Raw genomic sequence first — 18179 nt, 5'->3', positions numbered from 1 at the left:
ACACCTCGATAAATGACACGTATAGGACATTTTGTTGGGAAGCCTTTGTGTATGGACACTTTATTGGTCTTCAAAACATTCATGAGGCACAATCAAGTGAATCTGATGGTTGGCTTAAATCAAAACACAAAATAAGGTGTTCTGTTGGTGAGGAGTGAAATCACTTTATGGAAATAAATCTGAGGATTTATCATAGGAGCCGGATCCATATCCAATCATGCCCACTTTTTGATTCTGAGGGTAAGGCGTCTCTTTGAAATTGACATTTCCAAGACTCTGGCTGGTTGTACAAGATCATCAAATGCCTTGTTGGGTCTAAATTCAAAAGTGTAAAATATGCAGCCAATGTCCAAGCATTTGTCTGCATAGTTTTACCTTAATGGTAGGTTCTGAAAGCTATAGTTACTAACAAAATCATGTTACGTAGCGTCTATTGTCTTGCATATGCTCTGTGCTATGTTATGCCTCACCTGCCCCACCAAATCCTGTGCTTTATCATATAAAGATATGTCTATATTTATATCCCTTGTCCTGTGACTTCCCTATAATATTAGTATATGTTAATACAAATTACATCGTCTCCACTAGAGAACGAACATACGTAATAATCTAGTACTTCTGATCATTATCAAGCGGTATTAAAAGTAAATGGAGTGCAAGTGTGCAAAGAAATAAAAAGAGGGAAGCATAAGAGGTATTGGGAGGTTGGGAGTGATCGATTGGTGCATTGGTATACTATGCGTTCATAACAGGACTTATTGCACCCAGTAACATGTTACAACACTGTGATTTGTATTTCAAATCTGCACACAGGGAAGTTGTCTGGTCCCACTTTGTATAAGGTGTCTTTAACTATGTACTTAATTTAAAATACATACAATACAATATATTGTGTAACTACATGTTGTTCTCAAAAAAAAAAAAAAAATTATAATAATTTGCTGCTACAGAGGTTGAGGTACAGCTAGTTAAAGGGTAGTACAATGCAACAAAACGTATGTAAATAATAAGTACATTGTATTAAAAAGTACATAGTAGTTAAAGACACCTAATGTAAAGTGGGTCCATTTGTCTTCAATTTAATTTATTTATTTATTTTTATATATTTTTATTTAAAGAGCTTGCTTTATGCAAGGAGTTTGCATCTGTTCTAAAATGGAAAGATGGTGCTGTGCTTGATTTATGCTGGATTTATGTTAACAATGGGTTTTATACTCAAGAAATTAGGAAATCCTCCATGTAGTGTAACATGTTTTTCTCAGTAGAAGTTGAATCATCAAAATAATTGGAATCACAGCCAAACAAGGCTGAGCCACAAAACAATTTAATAAAAGAACAAAGAAAAGCATCTCATCATCAAACATAATCATATACCAGTGACGCTGAAATTTTTGCAAACTGATTTGAAAACATGCTTTAAAATGGACAGGAACAGAGCCATCGATGCCAAGGAAGTGAAGCCCATATTGAGTCTCTGACTAAGTCTTTCATTGAGGTTTCATGGGAGAACAAGCATACCTTCACCCAATCTCAAGTGTTCTTTATAAGCCTCAGACAGGAACATGATGTGACATGGGTACACTAACCACAAATCAGAGTGAAATGACAGGGAGAATGAGAAGAGAAAGACAGAGACACACACACAGAGTGGCTCAGGAATATGGTTGTGGTACCCCGAATCCAGGCCTATAAAGCGGTCTACCTGTTGGTGACTGGTTTGATGGCCCACTGGGGCCTGTGGGGTAGCCATACCCTCCATACGGATGTGGAGTTGGGTACGGAGCAGGCGTGGGACCAAACTGCCCAAATGGTGGCCCGGGAAATGGGTTGGATTGGGTGGGGTATGGGCAAGCTGGGGGGCCAAATGCTGGTCTGGGAGCAGAGTAGCCCGTTGACTGATGAAATGGGGTACCCTGGCTGGCGTAGGGATGAAACGCTGTGCTAGGGTTGGTGGGGCCTGTTGTAGAGGCAGATGGTGGTTGGTTGGCGGGAGTAACAGAGTAGGGGGAGTAGGGGAGAGCAGAGCTGGAGGAATTGGAGGGTGCATTGATTTTGGAGCTCTGTTGCTGCTGGGGCTGTGGCTGTTGCCACGGCGATGACGATCCAGCATCCTGATTGGCACAGGGTTGTGATGTCATTTTAGAGTCTCCTATCCCTTTGCTTTTTTGGCAAAGATTTTCCTGCAGCTTTTCGATGCGCACTCGTCTAGTGTGAGCAAGGGAGCGGAGGGAAAGGAAGCGTTCAAGGAAGGAGTCCAGCAATATTGAACCTTCAAGAAACTCATCTGCTAGAGCCTGAGAGAAAGAGAGATAGATTGAAGGATTTTCAAATTCTCTCACTGAGGATATTTAATAACATACATATTAACATTTATTAACCTTAATCAAAGTAGCACCATATGTAATTTTTGAGAGAAAAAGGCTGAGGGTTAGATTTTCAGTCTGGTGTTAATTTTTAGGGGACTAAAGAACACATCGATAAATGACACATATACAGTGGCAAGAAAACGTATGTGAACCCTTTGGAATAAGCCGTTTATCTCCATTAATTTGTCATAAAATGTGATTTCATTATCAAATTCACAAGTATAGACAAAACACAATGTGCTTAAGCTAACAAAACACAAACAGTTTTAGTCTTTCATGTCTTTATTGAACTCATCCCATTAAACACGATCAGTAATGTGGAAAAAGTAAGTGAATTTAATAACTGGTCAATCCTTTGGCAGAAATAACCTCAACCAAGTGTTTCTGGTAGCTGCGGATTAGACCAGCACAATTAATTAATGTAATTCTTCCTTACAGAACTGCTTCAGCTCAGCCATGTTTTTAAGATAGCTGGTAAACAGGTCTCCTGAGGTCATTCCACAGCATCTCTATTGGGTTAAGTTCAGGGCTCTGACTTTCCACTGGAAAGCAGCGGCTTCCATCTTGGTGTCCTACCATGGACACCATGCCTGTTTAATGTTTTCTGTATAGTAGACTAATGGATAGAGATATTAACCATTTCCTATGATTCATTCAATCTTTAGTTGTCACTATAGGGTTCTTTTTTACCTCACTGAGCATTCTGCGATGTGCACTTTTAATCATCTTGGCTGAGCAGCCACTTCTAGGGAGATTAGCCACAGTACTAAATTGTCTCCATTTATAGACAATTTGTCTAACTGTGGGTTTTTGAAATAACTTTGTTACCCTTTCCAGATACATGCAAAGCAACAATTCTTGAATGTAGGTCTTCTGAGATCTCTTTTTTGCAATGCATGTCAACATCAGCAGATGCTTCTTGTGAATAGCAAACTTAAAATATTGGAGTGTTTTTTTTATAAATTAAAGTAGCTCTAACGCACACCTCCAATCTCATTTCATTAATTGGATGCCAGGTTTGCCAACTCCTGACTCTATTTAGCTTTTGTTGAAATCATAATCCTAAGGGTCAACTTACTTTTCCACAGCACTGTGAATGCTTAATGGGATGTGTTAAAAAGACATGAAATTTCATAATTCTTTGTGTGTTGTTAGCTTAAGAACAATGCATTTTGTCTATTTTTGTGACTTAGATGAAGACGAGATCACATTTTATGATCAACTAATGCAGAAAACCAGCTATTTCCAAAGGGTCCATATACTTTTTATTGCCACTGTAGGCATTTTTGTAGGGGAGGCCAAGGCATTAACATTAGACCTTTGTGTTTGGACACTTTAAAGGTATTCAAATCATTCATGTGGCACAATCAAGTGCATCAGAGGGTGGGCTAAAATCAAACCATGAAATAAGGTGATCTGTTGGGTGAGGAGTGAAATCACTTTATGTAAATGAATCTGTGAGGAGCCAGATTCAGATTCTCTCCTGCCCGCTTCTTGATTCTGAGGTTAATGTGTCTCTATAAATAGACGTTTTCATGACTCTGGCTGTCTGTACAAGATCATCAAATGCCTTGTGTCAAAAGTGTCAAATAACCTGCCAATGTCCAGGCATTTGTCTGCATAGTTCCTAGCGCCTATACTGTAGAGCACAACAGTCTGGTTCCGGAAGTAAAAAATCCCTTTAATTTTTCTATAGACGGGATTTTTCTATATCAAAGATAACCTTTACCATAATAAACCTTTAAAGACAGACCAACCTTGAGCTCCGAGGCTGATCATCGATGGTATATGCTATATTTAAACTTCATTGCTTAAAAATTGGGTTTCATAGCGGATTCATGGTATACAACTACATTACCCATGGTCAAGCCGAGAAAGCTTCATCAATCAGAGAACTGCAGTCAATGAAACCCATGAAACATGCCTCGGAGCGACCACGCACTCCCATGACGTAATAGAGTCTCTTTACTGTTAAATTACTTATCTATTTGAACATATCAGAATATTTTGCAATAAACTTAAAATATATTGTTTCTATACTTATAATCAACAACTTTAAATCTAAAGTTTGATATATTCCCATAGTTTTTATTCATAGTTAGTTTTATAAACAACTGACAAAATTTCTCCAAAATTCCACAAATATTGTCATTTAGAGCATTTACTTGCAGAAAATGACAACTGGTCAAAATAACAAAAAAGATGCTGTGTTTTCAGAGCTCAAATAATAATAATTAAAAAAAAAATACAAAAAATTACATATGTACATATATAAACAACACAATACTAATGTGTTAACTTAGGAAGTTAACCCTGATATTCAATCACAGCTTTCATGCGTCTTTGCACACTTTCCACCAGTCTTTCACATTGCTGTTGGCTGTTGGGTGACTTGGGTGGCTCAAAAATTCAAGCAGGAATTCAACAGACACTGGAATGGAATGGCTGCCATACATGTAGAGATGCTGATTTAAGAAACCTAGGGATTGGTCTCTTAATTTTTTCCAGAGCTGTATGTCTATTAGAAAAGAATCTCATCATCAAATGTTATCAATAAATCAGTGACACTGAGATTTTTGCAAACTGATAAGAAAATATGCTTTAAAATGGACAGAAACTGTGCCACTGATGGCTTTGTTGTGATCTAGGACCTTTTATACAGCTCTATACAGTGCCTGCCTTTGTATGTGCATAACAGACCAGCTGTTCCTAGACATTCAAATATGAATATATATATGAAGAGAATGACATTTCTATTTAAATGTACAGTAACTAATATGTAGAGTAATAATGATAATAAGAAAAGTTATAACATATAATGATAGAAATTATATAATGTAATAATATTTGTTATTGTTAATAATGAAAGTCATTATAAAATATAACAAAGGATTGTGGAGACATAAGGTTTTTTTCTCTCTCAATAAAACGGCAAAAGCAGACCACTACTTTCTCTATAATTGCTTATTTTTACATTACAAACAACCATACTTTTCTAATTTTTCAGAAAAACCAGACAAATCTAGGCTGATTGTATAGGACAGGGGTTCGGGAGAAAAACAATTATTAAAAAAAAAACAATTTACTGAATTTGACTTCATTTCTGTTTCATTTTGCTTTCTAGAGACTATAAATAAATGTAATTGAACAAGAAACATTAATCCAATTTTGGGTAGAATACAAAATATATACACCATCAACTAAATACAAATAAAAACAATTCCAGATAATTCATTTTGGCTTTGGAACAATAACAATATAAATGCCAATCATTTAATGCAGCAAACAACATGTTATCTTTGTAATATTACACTTAATATTTTTAACTTAATATAACTGAAAATAAATAGCTACCTTCGTAATTTAGCAAGGGGGCCATCATATCTGGAGGTCCTTAGCTAAAAAAGATTGTAAACCCCTGCCTGCTATAGTGGATTGTTGCTTACCTCTGATTCTTCCTCTGTGTTGGCGCCCTCTATCTGCAGACGAGACAACAGCCCCTCTGGGGACACCTGCCCCATTATACTGTCTACAGAGAGGGGAAAGAGAAAGATAGAAGTGAGAAGGAATTTACTGTGTTGAATGACAACAAAGAAACTGAACTAGAAAAGGTTATGCAAACAAATGACCAAGCTATGCATTATGTAATTATTTGTAATGGAACAAGACCGTCATTAATGGAATGACAGAGACACATAGCTATAGTGACGTAATGTCATGGATGAAAAAACAGTAGAGAGGGAATGCGTGCCAGAACAAAACATGCTCAAAACAGGCATAACAGACACAAGCATAAATAAGATGACTTTCTGGCTGAACAGAAACTCAAAGCTCCCTTTGTCTGTTCAAAAGTCTCTATAAGCAATCACACCACAGAATAAGAGGCTCATGGTTCCAGGATACCCTGCCAATAAAGAGCTCTCCAAGCAACCAAAAGAGTCATTGACTGCTAAGGCAGCTCAACAATAGTGTGCACAAAAGCACATTGTAATTTGTAACTTAATCACTGGCTTAAAAGCAGTGCCAATAATAGAAACTTTTAAGAAGTTCAAACTGATGAACCCCTTTTTTCCTTTCAGTGTAAGCTTTCTCTTTTAGTTACAGTAAACCCAATTAAATTCCTTCTTTCAGATGAAATTCACAAACTTTTGTTCCCATGGGTAACACTAACAGGCCTAAACGTTTCTAAAAACCTAAAGAAGACTATTAAAAGGCATAGTACACCCAGAAATAAAAAGACTTGTCATTTTTAAATTACCCTCATCTTTTGTGGAAAACAAACGCATTTGTTAAAAAAGGGAAATGTTAAAACTGAAGTGTGTAACCTTTTCTTAATATGAATGGACAACAATAAGTAGGTTATTTTCATTTCATTTGTAGGTTAATTTTCTCGAAAACGTATCGGTTACCTAACGTAACCTCGGTACTCTCTAGATGAGGGAACGAGTATTGCGTAAGCTAGCTTACGCTACGGGAAAGATTCATCTTTTCTGAGATATTGAAGCCAAAAAATTATCCTTAATTTTTGTATCCATTGTCAACGCAGTGCGGCAGCTGCAGACCTTGAGCGGGCTAGCTAGCGAGCTCATAGGTTGCTCTGCGGCAACTGCTGCAGCCTATAGACGAGCTTGGGCGAACTCGCATCCAATGAGAGGCGTCCAGCGCTCACTGCAACAAAGCCCGCCAAAATGGGCGTGACTAGAGTGCATATAAGCGTAGTTCGTAGGCTGGAACCCTGGTTTTCATTGACTGAAGCGAAAAGTCGCCGTGGCGCGAAGCACGGCCGGCTACGCAATACTCGTTCCCTCATCTAGAGAGAACCGAGGTTACGTTAGGTAACCGATACGTTCTCTTACGAGAGGTTCTCTCGTATTACGTAAGCTAGCTTACGCTACGGGAACCCATTGTCAACGCCGTGCGCCAAGCATCCACTGTATGAGCCCCAGGGAATTAAGGGGGACCCGTGGGAGCCCTTATGAGTGGGGAAATAATATTTGGCCGGCAAGAATGCGGGTCATTGATTGTGTAATACATAAGCACATAGTGGGAAGGGAACGACAGAGCGGCGGTGCCGGTCTGTGTGGAATGTGTCCCATCAGTGCAGCTCACCAGGGGAGCTGTAGCGTATTAAACCGCTAGTAGTTTTGCCTGCAGAGCGGGCACTTCCATATTGTAAAATCTGACAAAGGTGGAGGGGAAGTCCATCCCGCTGCCACACATATGTCGTGAATGGAAATCCCGCTGGACCATGCCCACGAGGATGCCATGCCTCTAGTGGAGTGAGCCCTAATGCCCAACGGGCATGGCAGGTCTTTTGACGCGTATGCAGCAGCAATAGCGTCCACTATCCATCTAGATAGTGTCTGTTTCGAGGCGGCGAGACCTTTGGTGCGCCCTCGAACGAAACGAAAAGCTGCTCAGAGCGTCTGAAAGCGGCGGAGCGCGCAGTATACAATCTCAGTGCTCTGACCGGGCAAAGGAGATTGGCGTCGCGTTCGCTAACGGATGCTGGCAGCGCCGATAGGGAAATGACCTGTGCTCTGAAAGGAGTACCGATCACCTTGGGAACATAGCCGTGTCTAGGCTTTAAAATGACCTTGGAGTCACTTGGTCCAAACTCAAGACACGCAGCGCTGACAGACAGCGTGGAAGGTCTCCCACACGTTTGACTGATGACAGGGCAGTCAGAAAAGCGGTTTTGAGTGAAAGGTATTTCAAATCCACGGATTGAAGTGGTTCGAAAGGGGGGCTTTCATAGTTTCGAGAACTATAGAAAGATCCCAGATAGGAACCGATGGGGGCGCGGGGGTTCATCCTTCTAGCTCCCCTGAGGAAGCGGATGACCAGCTCGTTTTACCCCATGACTGGCCGTGCAGGGGTTCAGCTGAACGCCGCAACGGCCGCCACATACACTTTGAGCGTGGATGGGGATCTGCCCTTATCCAGCAGCTCTTGTAGAAATACTGAGCAGCGACGACACCCCACATGTCCGCGGGTCCAGGTCTCGGTCGGTGCACCATTTTGAGAACACAGACCATTTTGACGCATAGAGTCTTCTCGTGGAAGGGGCTCTAGCGTGTATGATGGTGTTTATTACTCCTTCTGGCAGAGCGACGGGTAGTCGTTGATCACCCACGCATGCAGCGCCCAGCTCTGGGTGGGGATGCCAAATTGTGCCGCGAGCTTGAGAGAGGAAATCTGCTCTCACTGGGATGGGCCACGGCGCTGTCAGTGACAGCTGCGTAAGCTCCGGGAACCATGTCTGATTCTCCCAACGCGGGGCTATGAGGAGCACCGAGTGACGCGTTTCCTGATCCTCTGCATTACCTGCGGCAATAGCGAGAAGGGAGGGAAGGCGTAAAGCGGGCGTCTGGGCCAGTCCTGGGCCAGCTGCGTCCTCGCTTTGAGAAAAATATTGGGCAGTGAGAGTTCTCTTTGGACGCAAAGAGGTCTATCTCCGCTCTGCCGAATAGGTGTCATAACGTCTGGACTGTTTGAGCGTGCAGGGACCATTCCCCTGGGGAATATTGTCTCTGGACAGTCTGTCCGGGCCGTCGTTCAGGTGGCCTGGCACGCGCGTCGCCCTCAGCGAGCGCAGGTGGCACTGGGACCAACTCAGTATGCGTTTCGATCAGATGGAAGAGGTTCCTGGATCTGACACCGCCCTGACGGTTTAGGTAGGATACCACAGATCTGTTGTCCGAACGGACCAGGACGTAGTGACCCTGAATGACCGGGAGAAAGCGCACGCAGCGCGTACTCGACCGCTATCATTTCCAGACAATTTATGTGAAGGAGCTTTTCCTGAACTGACCATAAGCCGAAAACCGGAGAGCCCTCGCAGACCGCGCCCCAACCCGTGTTGGACGCGTCTGTCGAGATGACTTTTCGGCGAGATACAGCTCCCATTGTCACTCCCCGCTGATACCATTCGGCCACTGTCCAGGGCTGCAGAGCTGAAATACAGGTCTGAGTCACCTTGATGGGCTGGCGGCCTGTGGCCCAAGCCCGGCGAGACGCCGGGTGTTTAGCCAATGCTGAAGCGGGCGATGTGCAGTAAACCCAGCTGAAGTACTGCTGCGGCTGAGGCCATGTAGCCTAGCACTCTCTGAAATTTCTTCAGAGGTGTGAGGCTGTTCATCTGAAATGACGCTGCTAGTCGCTGCACACGGCGCGGCTGTGTAGATAAGCGAGCCGTCATTGCCACTGAGTCTAGTTCTATTCCAAGGAAGGAAATTGCCTGACTGGGCTGTAGTGAGCTCTTGGTCCAATTGACTGCAAGGCCCAAACTGTTCAGATGACTGAGGAGAACTGTCCTGTGAGACAGAAGCAAAAAAAAAAAAAAAAAAGAAGCTCCGTATGTGATTGTGTCAAAATCAGCCAATCGTCCAAATAGTTCAGAATTCACAAACCCTGACTCCGCAGGGGTGCGAGCACCGCGTCCATGCACTTCGTAAAAGTACGGGGTGCTAAGGACAGGCTGAACGGAAGGACGGTGTATTGATAAACCTGGCCGTCGGCTGAATCTCAAGAATGGCCTGTGACGGGATTTATCTGAATCTGAAAGTATGCATTTTTCAGATCGAGAGAAATAAACCAGTCCCCTGGCGCATCATGCGCGAGGAGTTTGCTGGTTGTAAGCATTTTGAACGGTCTTTTTGCAAGCGCTTTGTTCAAAACCCTGAGATCTAATATTGGTCTGAGGCCGCCGTCTTTCTTGGGGACAAGAAAATAACGGCTGTAAAACCCCGACTCGCTCAGGGGAGGCGGCACTCTCTCTATGGCCCTTTTGCACAGAAGGTTTGCTATTTCTGAACGAAGCATGCACGTATTCGTGAGCGCATTTATTGACTCTAACACTCGAGTGGTTCGTAACCGCTTTTGAGTGTGCTCTGATGGGGACACGGAACGTGTAATGCTTGTGTGTAGAGCTGAACACTAGATTGTGGGCACAATTTCTACACATAAGGCTGGTCGTGTGACAGAGCGGCCAGAGAATGGGCGCCGCGACGGATTCGGTGGGTGCGTTTATTAACCCTAACACTCGAGCGGGTCGTAACCGCTTTATGTGAGTGTGCTCTGATAGGGACACGGGACGTGTAATGCTTGTGTGTAGGGGTGAGCACTGAATCGTGGGCACATTTTCTACACATAAGGCTTTATTTTGGGTCGCCGTGGAAACGGCGTTTGAGTGCAGGCAAGCGGGTAATATCACCGGCTTGTTGGCTGCTGAATCCACCACTGCAGTAGCCTGAGAGAAGGGGACTGACAGGGGCGTACGGGACTTACATACAGCTGGCCGTGTGACAGAGCGGGCAGAGGAGGGCGTAGCGCACGGGCTCGTGGGGCGTTTATTAACTCTAACACTCGAGCGGGTCGTAACCGCTTATGTGAGTGTGCTCTGATAGGGACACGGGATGTGTAATGCTTGTGTGTAGGGGTGAGCACTGGATTGTGGGCACAATTTCTACACATAAGGCATGTTTACTCTTTACAAGATTTCTTTGGGTCGCCGTGAAAGCGGCGTTTGAGTGCAGAGCAAGCGGGTAGTATCACCGGCTTGTTGGCTGCTGAATCCACCACTGCAGTAGCCTGAGAGAAGGGGACTGACAGGGGCTGAAGCTTTGACGGTGGTCCGGCCGTGGCGGGACTGAGCCGTCGTTTTCTCAACAACGCTAGGAGGACTTCGGTTGCTCAGGTTTCAGTACAATCTTAGGCCGAGGCCCGCAGGAGGCGGCTGTCTGAGCCGTGATCGAGGGCGGCCGCCCTGTCGACGCTGAGAAGTCTGGCTTGTTGAGCTGGGCGCTGTGAAGAGGCTCGTGCAGGAGGCTGGTCACGTGGGCGGCCTGCAGAGGAGCTAGCGCGACGAGGCAGAAAGAGATTCATGGCTTGGGCTTCGGAAACGGTCAACAATGCCACTCACTGCGGAACCGAAGAGACCGGACAGAGAGAGCGGCGCGTAGTGCGTTCAGCTTCTCCCAAGTCGGCTAGTCAGATCTGAAACAGCCTCTGTCTGTAAGATGGCCATGGAATGCAGAGCAGATGCGGCTTGGCCGGCGGCGGTATAGGCGCGGCCAACACAGGCGGAAGTAGTTCTGCAGGCCTTAGGCGGGAGCACCAGCTTAGACCGCCATCTCGCGGAGGGCGGGCAAAGGTGCGGCGTGGAGTCTGTTGGGAGCCTGTTCAGGGGCGGTGACCACTCGAGCCCGAGGCGGTCGACAACCTGTGTGAGGAGGCGTTAGTTCCCCTTGACTCGGCGCGGGTCCTGCTGGATTCCTGGGTCGAGGAGGAGGCGTGTGAGCCTGACCACTCCTCGCTGTCCGAAGCCATGATGGAACAGCCCTTATCCTCCGCTTCTTCGTCGAGATGGCAGCAGAGCAGCCGCTGGCGGCAACTCGCGCGTCCCGAGTGGGCGGGGAGGGTGAAGGCGATGCTCGAGGGAGGGGCTCCGGCGAGGCAATCGCTTCTACCACTGGTTCCGGCAGCCTTTGAGAGCGGCGCTTTTACTGCGCGGCTGAATGGAAGGCGGCGGCGGCTCGGTCCTGAGCGCTCGAGTCGAGCCCGCAGGGTCGACATCGGAAGCTCCTCGCAGAGATCGCATCCGCCTTCAGCGAGGGGGAGCTCTGCATGCCCCAGTCCCAGGCAGAGAGCGCAGATGACGTGGCGGTCTCCGGTGCGGTCTTTAAAAAGACGCTCGTACTCTTTTGTGAAGTTCATAAGAACTAGCTTGCTTTAAAAAGGATACGTCGCCGGATGGCGTAGCTCGCAGGACGGCTGAAGGTGGCGAAGACGGCCGGCTTCTTCGAGCGCTGTCCACGCTTGCTTGATGCCCCTCGAACGGCGACGCGGCTTCCAGTTCAGAGATGCGAAGAGCTTCGCTGAAGAGATGAAAATCAGGGTTCCAGCCTACGAACTATGCTTATATGCACTCTAGTCACGCCCATTTTGGCGGGCTTTGTTGCAGTGAGCGCGCGGATGCCTCTCATTGGATGCGAGTTCGCCCAAGCTCGTCTATAGGCTGCAGCAGTTGCCACAGAGCAACCTATGAGCTCGCTAGCTAGCCCGCTCAAGGTCTGCAGCTGCCGCACTGCGTTGACAATGGATACAAAAATTAAGGATAATTTTTTGGCTTCAATATCTCAGAAAAGATGAATCTTTCCCGTAGCGTAAGCTAGCTTACGCAATACGAGAGAACCTCTCGTAAGATAACTGCAAACACTGTCTCTGTGGCGCTATAAAAATTGCTCCATTTGTTTTCAGCAACCTGTCCAACCAGACACAACAACAATGTGCCCGTTTACATGCACAGCAGCATGCTGATAACTCCCTCCAGGATTATCTCTTTGATCAACCACTGGAAGGCATAGAGGGTGTATCTGAAAGCTGTTTGAAAACAAAGTTTATTTTTGCAATTTGGCAGAGAAATTAAACACTTCAGCTTTAAGAACTGACAGAGTCTGTCCCGTTTTGCTTTCACTGTGCTGCATCAATATTCTTCTAAATTTCTCCAAGTGTTCCAAAGGACGTACATGGAGGATTAAATGATGACAGAATGTTTATTTTTGGATGAACTAGCCCTTTAAGGCTAGGTCCACATTAATCTGGATATATTTGAAAACTGAGTTTTCATTTTCAAAATGCCTTTGTCCACACAGACATTTCAAAAAGTTGCTCGTCCACACTAAAACGTATGAAAACTCTTCAATCTCATTACTGCGCATGCAATGAGTCTCCCTTTATTCTTACAAGAATTTACCCATTGATTCTTGCATTCTCCGTGAAATATTTACTTTATTAACTCACATTATATATCCCACATTTGTCTTCCTTTTCCATCCCTCCTTCTCTTACCTCTCAGGGCACAGTGCTGTTTGTATTTCTCCCTCACTTGCTCCAGTTTGGTGTATTTCTCCACCAGCAGTGCTCTCTCTTTCTCAAGACGGGGCCTCATGTCAAGGTTTTGCTCTGCCAGACTGCGGTTGGCAGCCAGTGCCATCTCCCTTTCCAGCTGAATATTTTGTATCTGCAGGAGAATTAAGATAGTGGCACAACTAAATCTTCAATGCTATAGGCACTGAAAGCCCACAAAGACAATTAATATTCAGCAGGACAGTGAAGACATTATCAAAATGTAACAGTATAAATACTAAGAACGAAAAGCTGTTCCACCAGAGATGTCATTATCAAGGCAACACAGAATTTGAGCATTATCAATATACAACTTCTCTTATTGTTTAGCCAACAAATTTATATTATTAAACTATGGACTTTATTTAAATTCAGCAGCTGTTTGAGACAAGATGAGGCCTAATTTCTGAATTAAGTGATACAATTGGTATGCTTTAATGTTTTACTAGGAAAAACTAGACATAGCTTAATTCTGGGGGTATGCATGTTTTTGCAACAAGAACAGGCAATATTTATAGCTTCAGTAATAGAAGTAAGCTAATCGCACCACAGACTAAAGGCCACAGTGACAACAGCACTGCTGTTATTATTAAAATGACTATCACTGATGTGGGCCTGGTGTAAACCAATGTCATGTAATTTAGGTCTTTGATGACCTTTTTCCAAGAGGCTCAAAAGAATGTCCATCTCACCTCATCAGATTCCAGTGCCATAGACTCCACTCGCTCCGAGTTGTCCAGCAAATCCTGCAACTCGGATTGGCTGAGGTCTTGAAGCTTCTCCATTGATTTGCTAGGACAACTGATGATCAACAACAATGTTTAACTAAGTTGGTAAATCATTTAACTTGAACATTATAGCAAAGTGTAATAATATGTCTGATGACCATTTCTCTAAACTCTACTAAGTTCTACTAGCAAATGATCCATAGTCTAAATGTATTAGAGTGCATATACTTATTATGAAGGGTATTCTTTATCAGTTTGCCTTAACATGCCACAGTAACTCTCCTTAAATTGAATTAGGCTGTCAATAATCTATTTTCGGTGACTGTGAGGGCCAATTCGGTGAATTTGGACCACCTATGTCAGTCATCTGTCAATCAAACAGAGTATATCACACACTACTAAGTGGGCTATTGACATAATGGCGAAAATTGCTGCTTGTCGTATCTCAAATAATTTCCAAATACTTACAAGATACAAGCAAATCAAAGTCCTCTCCGCAGGATGCTCATGGAAAAACATCAATCTTAATTGGAAGTGAGTGACGTAGAGATGTAGACGGAAGCGCGGAGCCTGATAAATAAACCGCGAGCGGGTTCAGCATTAAAACCAGCTTCCCGTGTGAACAACTCACGAGATCGTGACAGTGCGAGTAATCGCGCGTTATTTAGCACGACAGGTTGGGAATATATTCATGAGATTATTGCCAGCGAGTGGAATCTCCCCGCGATTAGCTGGCTAGCTCACTAACAGGAAAGCAGTTGAGCAATGCGGGTTGCTATACAATATAAAACGGCCAAGTCAGAGTACCGTATTAATATATGTCCGGTAAAACGGCATCGATGTCAAATTGAGAGAGAAAAAAAAAACAGTCCCGGTAACGGTTATTTGACGGGGTATAGAGCTATTCTTAAGGGAAAGTTTCACTTCTTGTTGACAGATAACGCGGCCATTTTTTGATGAGTCCACTGAGTCGATTTGGGAAGTGAGGTGTTTAAAATGACACGATTTCTATTTCTGTACAAGAAGATCAAACAAACGTTTATAATACGTTTAATAAGACCTATTACATTTTTACAAAGGTGAAACTTGACAGGCATTTTAATACTTTAGTGAAAATACAATTTGGCGTACCCCATTTGGATTGTATATGGTATTGTCCTATGTTCAGCTGACTGAAAGGGAAACCCCTATGTGACGGGAATATTCCATTATGTGACATGGCAGTTGAGTTGGTGCTAATATTTAAACATACAAACACTAGGTTTTATGCCTTCAATTTAAATAATAATGCAAAAAACACGTAGTGCACTAAAAGTTATTGGTACTAAGTCTAAAAATAAATCTTATACACACGTACAGAAATAACCACTGAAGAGACAGATTTTTAGTGATTGAAATTACACATATAATATAATATAATATCCGTATTTCGTACATGACACTAGAGTAAATTATAGTGAATTATAGTAAATTCACATTTCTTAATTAAAAGTAAGACAGAAAGTATATAAAGGACAAGAGCAATGATAGTTTTAGTAACAAAATTACAAATTAAAATAAAAAGGTTTAAATGCTCAGTAAATATCTGTCCCTAAAAAAACAAACGAAGAGAAGCATTGTTGTAGCCTATATAAAAATGTGATCTCTCAATGTGTTTTAAGTCATTTAAAGGAATAAAATGACAGGAAACAGCAAAGAGCCAAAACTGCAAGATCATAAAACAATAGCTGCCAACAGATTTTGTGTAAAAATTAAACATTTAATATTTTCCAAAAGCATAATAGTGCTAAATACAGTATATGCATCATTTGGTCTAAATACATTATTAATTTACAATGAGTAATAATAGTGAGAGGATTTCCATAATTACATTCCTTAAAGGGTTAGTTGACCCAAAAATGAAAATTCTCTCACAATTTTCTCACAATCATGCCATCCCAGATGTCTGACTTTCTAATATTTGTTTTCTCAGACTAAGATTTTTAGAAGTATATTTCAGCTCTGTAGTCCCTTAAAATTAAAGTGAATGGTACCAAAACTTTGAAGCTCCAAAATGCACATAACATCAGCATAAAAGTGGTTAATCCATATCTTCAGAAGCAATATGATAGGTGTGTGGGTGAGAAACAGATCCATACTTAAGTCTTTTTTTTACCATAAATTCTCCTCCCTGCCCAGTAGGTGACGATATGCACAAAGAATGTGAATTGCCAAAAACACAAGAAGAATGTGAAAGTGAAAGTGGGTATTGATCATAATAAAGGACTTAAATATTGATCTGCTTCTCACCCACACCAAACATATTGCTTCTGAAGATATGGATTTAACCACTGGAGTATTATGGATTATTTTGATGCTGCATTTATATGATTTTGGAGCTTAAAAATGTTGATACAATGCAAGTGAATGTGTATGGACCTACAGAGCTGAAATATTCTTCTAAGAATCTTTGTGTTCAGCAGAAGAAAGAAAGTCAAACACATTTCATATCCTTTTTGGGTGAACTATCCCTTTAAGTAGAAGGGCATCATAAAAACATGGCTTATGGCAGAGTAAAGCAATATTTTTCAGTTGCATAACCAAGTAATGATGGGATAAATCAATACATTTCAGGGGCACTTACTTCAAACATCTTTTCTGGACATAAGTAAATAGGGTCCTTGCAAGGAGGAAACAGTGGAAAGTTGCTTGCAGCATAACCATGGAGAAAAAGAGCAATCAGCGTCCCTGCTAAGCCAGCAAGATAACAGATAATTGTTTCACATTATTCATGTTTTTCAGAATAATGTACAGGAGCCCCCAAAAGTATTTGGATTCACTTAAATAAAAAATTAATGGCACACCAAGTGACATATGCAAACAAATTATGCCCTTTCTCAGAACTTTAAATGTAATTTAAAGGACAGTTTCCCTTGTCTTCTTTTTTTTTTTTTTTTTGACAGTTTACTGGATGTATGAACTCTGCAGGTGTCCTAGCAGAGTAACCTCAGATATAGTCTTTCTATTATGGACATTTTCCACTAACGTTTGACAACCAGAAAGTTTCCAAATAGTTTTTGCCTTAATTTTAAACAATAAATATAATGTTTCATCATTTAAAACCCAACAAACATATTTTATGACATTTTTCATAACTGTGCTTGTACTATCTTTCTTTCAAATCAATGCCCTTGTTTTAGTGTCCAAATACTTTTAAAGGCCTCTTTATTACAATCCATATCCAATAACATGTTCTAATATATATGTGTTTATAAGTTATTTGAATATACCAGTTGTCTGCCAGGGGTTCTTTCATATGCCATACCAAAGGATCCAGCAACCACAGACTAATTAGAAGAAAATAAAAATTGTATGTAATATTTTGAGCATATTACTGATGTTACTCTCCAGTAAACAGTAAGCAGCAGTCAATACTACTGAGGATGGAGATGTGATTATTGTAAACTATGAGACCTTCTTGCAAAGTGAATGTATGTTCCACAGGTATCACTTATAATTGGAGTAGACAATATGCTATATTTGTAAATGTATATTTTGTGTTTATTTTTCATTTTAGCATAGCCAGTACACCAAAAATCAATATGAATAATACAAAGCCATAATGACAATAGTGCAGTAATAAATAAAATAAAACACCACTGAGCCAACACAAAGGGGACAAACAAATATCTTATATCAGTGCTCATGTTGTAAGTTGGTACAGACAGGAGCACTTTGATGAAACCAAGCAGTATTGCCATTATCTAGAAAAGGAGAAAACGTGTTGAAGGTAAAAAACAAAAAACAAACGAACATCTAAATGGAAGTATGGGGAATATTTAAGATCCGTAGCTATCCATCCTCAAGTCAAGTCAAGTCAGTTTTATTTGTATAGCGTTTGTATTCACAACACACATCGTTTCAAAGCAGCTTTACAGAAGATCAGGCATTAATAGACGATACAACTAATGTCTATAATGTCGATGAATCATCATTGTGTAATTAGATAAAATACGATTGTTTATCATGTTTAAAAATAAGTAATTCAATAATAATTGTATTAATAACCCCAGTGAGCAAGCTGAAGGCGACTGTGGCAAGGAACCCAAAACTCCATAAGATGTTAATTAATGGAGAAATATAACCTTGGGAGAAACCAGACTCACTGTGGGGTCCAGTTCCCCTCTGGCTAACATCA

At 42.2% G+C, this 18179-nt stretch overlaps 1 protein-coding gene across 2 annotated transcripts; it reads right to left on the bottom strand.

The window, feature by feature from the left end:
* Nucleotides 1–241: 241 nt before the first annotated feature.
* vps37c (VPS37C subunit of ESCRT-I) lies at nucleotides 242–14804 on the bottom strand. Of its 2 annotated transcripts, XM_052127308.1 has the most exons (5): nucleotides 14471–14804; nucleotides 13967–14075; nucleotides 13218–13389; nucleotides 5813–5895; nucleotides 242–2294 (listed from the first exon to the last, which is right to left on the bottom strand). In XM_052127308.1, exons 2-5 carry the CDS (start codon nucleotides 14057–14059, stop codon nucleotides 1653–1655), a joined length of 990 nt encoding a protein of 329 aa, XP_051983268.1. In that variant the 5' UTR covers nucleotides 14060–14075; nucleotides 14471–14804; the 3' UTR covers nucleotides 242–1652. The 2 variants fall into 2 exon arrangements, with proteins under 2 accessions (XP_051983268.1, XP_051983270.1); XM_052127310.1 differs by lacking the exon at nucleotides 14471–14804 and having other exon boundaries at nucleotides 13967–14078.
* Between the last annotated feature and the right edge of the window lie 3375 nt (nucleotides 14805–18179).

This window comes from Xyrauchen texanus, chromosome 5 (genome assembly GCF_025860055.1).
Source record: "Xyrauchen texanus isolate HMW12.3.18 chromosome 5, RBS_HiC_50CHRs, whole genome shotgun sequence".
Taxonomy (NCBI): Eukaryota; Metazoa; Chordata; class Actinopteri; order Cypriniformes; family Catostomidae; genus Xyrauchen; species Xyrauchen texanus.
The sequence above is the reverse complement of the archived record's forward strand: the minus strand, read 5'-3'. Positions and strand labels throughout refer to the sequence as shown.

Coding starts and splice junctions, on each gene's coding strand:
- vps37c (XM_052127308.1), bottom strand. CDS start 14,059: ATGGAGAAGCTTCAAGACCTCAGCCAATCCGAGTTGCAGGATTTGCTG. Junction 13,390..13,966: donor TGGCACTGGAATCTGATGAG/GTGAGATGGACA, acceptor ATTCTCCTGCAG/ATACAAAATATTCAGCTGGA. Junction 2,295..5,812: donor ACACAGAGGAAGAATCAGAG/GTAAGCAACAAT, acceptor TCTTTCTCTCAG/GCTCTAGCAGATGAGTTTCT.